This window comes from Salvelinus sp. IW2-2015, unplaced genomic scaffold (genome assembly GCF_002910315.2).
Source record: "Salvelinus sp. IW2-2015 unplaced genomic scaffold, ASM291031v2 Un_scaffold3445, whole genome shotgun sequence".
Classification (NCBI taxonomy): Eukaryota; Metazoa; Chordata; class Actinopteri; order Salmoniformes; family Salmonidae; genus Salvelinus; species Salvelinus sp. IW2-2015.
Genome location: NW_019944725.1, coordinates 49,445 through 51,387, shown reverse-complemented (window position 1 = coordinate 51,387; position 1,943 = coordinate 49,445). Strand labels below are relative to the sequence as shown.

The 1,943-nt window shown below is 42.4% G+C and overlaps 1 protein-coding gene across 1 annotated transcript; it reads left to right on the top strand.

Moving 5' to 3' along the window:
* Window positions 1–51: 51 nt before the first annotated feature.
* Window positions 52–1,677, top strand: LOC112075883 (GTPase IMAP family member 4-like; the record flags this gene model as incomplete). Its single annotated transcript, XM_024142800.2, has 2 exons — window positions 52–786; window positions 1,571–1,677. Coding segments are annotated over 2 exons (842 nt in total), but the record flags the coding sequence as incomplete, so codon positions are not given.
* Between the last annotated feature and the right edge of the window lie 266 nt (window positions 1,678–1,943).

Sequence of the window (1,943 nt, the reverse complement as noted above, 5' to 3'; positions counted from 1 at the left end):
AATTTAGTAACTGATAATGATGAAACTGCTTTACATTTTGTTTTTCCACAGGTTTAGTGCAGCCAGCTGATCTGAGGATAGTTCTGGTGGGGAAGACTGGAGCAGGGAAGAGTGCAACAGGAAACACCATCCTGGGGAGAAAGGTGTTTCATTCTAAGTTAAGTCCAAATCCAGTGACTGAAAAGTGTGAGAAACAAAGTGTAGTGGTGGATGGGAGGAAGATTGATGTCATCGACACTCCTGGGATCAGTGACATATCATTGACAGACACATATTTCATTAAGAAAATATGGAAACAATTTTGGAGAACAGATAAAGTAGAAATAGAGAAATGCATTGAGATGTCAGTCCCAGGACCCCATGTGTTCCTGCTGGTGATCAGACTGGATAGATACACAGAGGAGCAAAGAAAAGCAGGGGAGTACATCCAGGACAACTATGGAAAAAGGGCCTCAGACTACACTATGGTATTATTCACTGGTGCAGATCAGCTGGATAACACAACAGTAGAGGAGCTTCTGAAGGAGAGTCAGGAGCTTCAGAAACTGGTCAACAGCTGTGGAAGGAGATATCATGTCTTTAACAATAAAGAGCAGAGAGACCGTACCCAGGTCAGAGAGCTGCTGAGGAAGATAGAGGAGATGGTGATGTTCAACGGACACTACACCAATGAGATGTATGAGAAGGCTCAGGAAGAGATCAGGAACAGACTGTTGTTGGAGTTGGGTAAACAAGCAGCTATAGGAGCTATAGGAATTGGCTGCACAACTACAGCAGTAGGACTAGGTCTTATTGCAGCCCCAATAAAAGCTGTAGTTGTAGGGATAGTGCTAGCAGGAGGAGCAGCAACAGCTATAGCAGGAGGGATAACTAAACTTGTAACCAAGAAGAAAAGCAATAAATAACTGCAGAGTTAGTGTCTGTAAATAAGGCCTGAAGGACCAAAATTATTATTGCTTTTCCTTTGATTTATTATTTCTTTGATGTGGTTTAACCTTGACCCTCATGTGGTTATGTCACTGCATTCTGCATTTAACCAAATTACTAAATCATTCATTAAAGTTATTAAGTTAATTGTAAGAGTTTTACTTTGCACAAAGGAAGAGAAAGTACATTTGTACAACATGGCTTCCATACCTGATGTGTTGAAGCTGTAATCATGGTTGTAATCTAGTTTAATGTGCTGCTCACTAATCACATTTATTTATAGTCTTTTGTTATGTACTTTTAACATGCTGTTAGTTAGTGATGGGCACTGATATAGAACATCTATGTCGACGTCAGTTGTATTGTTTCTAACCTACCCAACCAGTTGTATTACAATATGAAGCTTGTTGATGGCCATCAGCAGGCAGCAGTAAGCTAAGTTGAGAGCCTGTGAGAAGGTATTGTGCCTGTAGGAACAGTCATGTATGATATGTTGAGAGCCTGTGAGAAGGTATTGTGCCTGTAGGAACAGTCCTTGTAGAGCCTTTTCTTTCGCGACGTTATGGAGAATCTGCAGAAGTATATATCCCATTGTTCCATCTTCTGTCGCACATGTGTCTCATACCTATCAGTCTTCTGACAGTACACCTAGGAGGATACGACGTGGAGCACACTCAACAAGAGAAGAGCCGGGAGGACGAGGGCGACATCTGTATGTACAATATCCCTATAGGGTTACTGCTGGGCTGAGATAGAGTATTGTCCTTGACAACACTAGAGGCTCACGAATCATTTTCACACACGAAGGGAGCAAAAGAGATATAAGCCGAGGCGAGACAATTCCCACTGGTGACCGAACGTGAGTGGACTGTATAGCAGGACCTGCCTCTGGAATTAAACGCTCATAAGCTGCTATTTATCTCCGCACCTGAGGTGCAGATCAGTGCTGGATAACACAAACAGTAGCAGAGCTTCTTGAATGAGAGAGTCTAAGGGCTTCAGATACTGGTCAACAG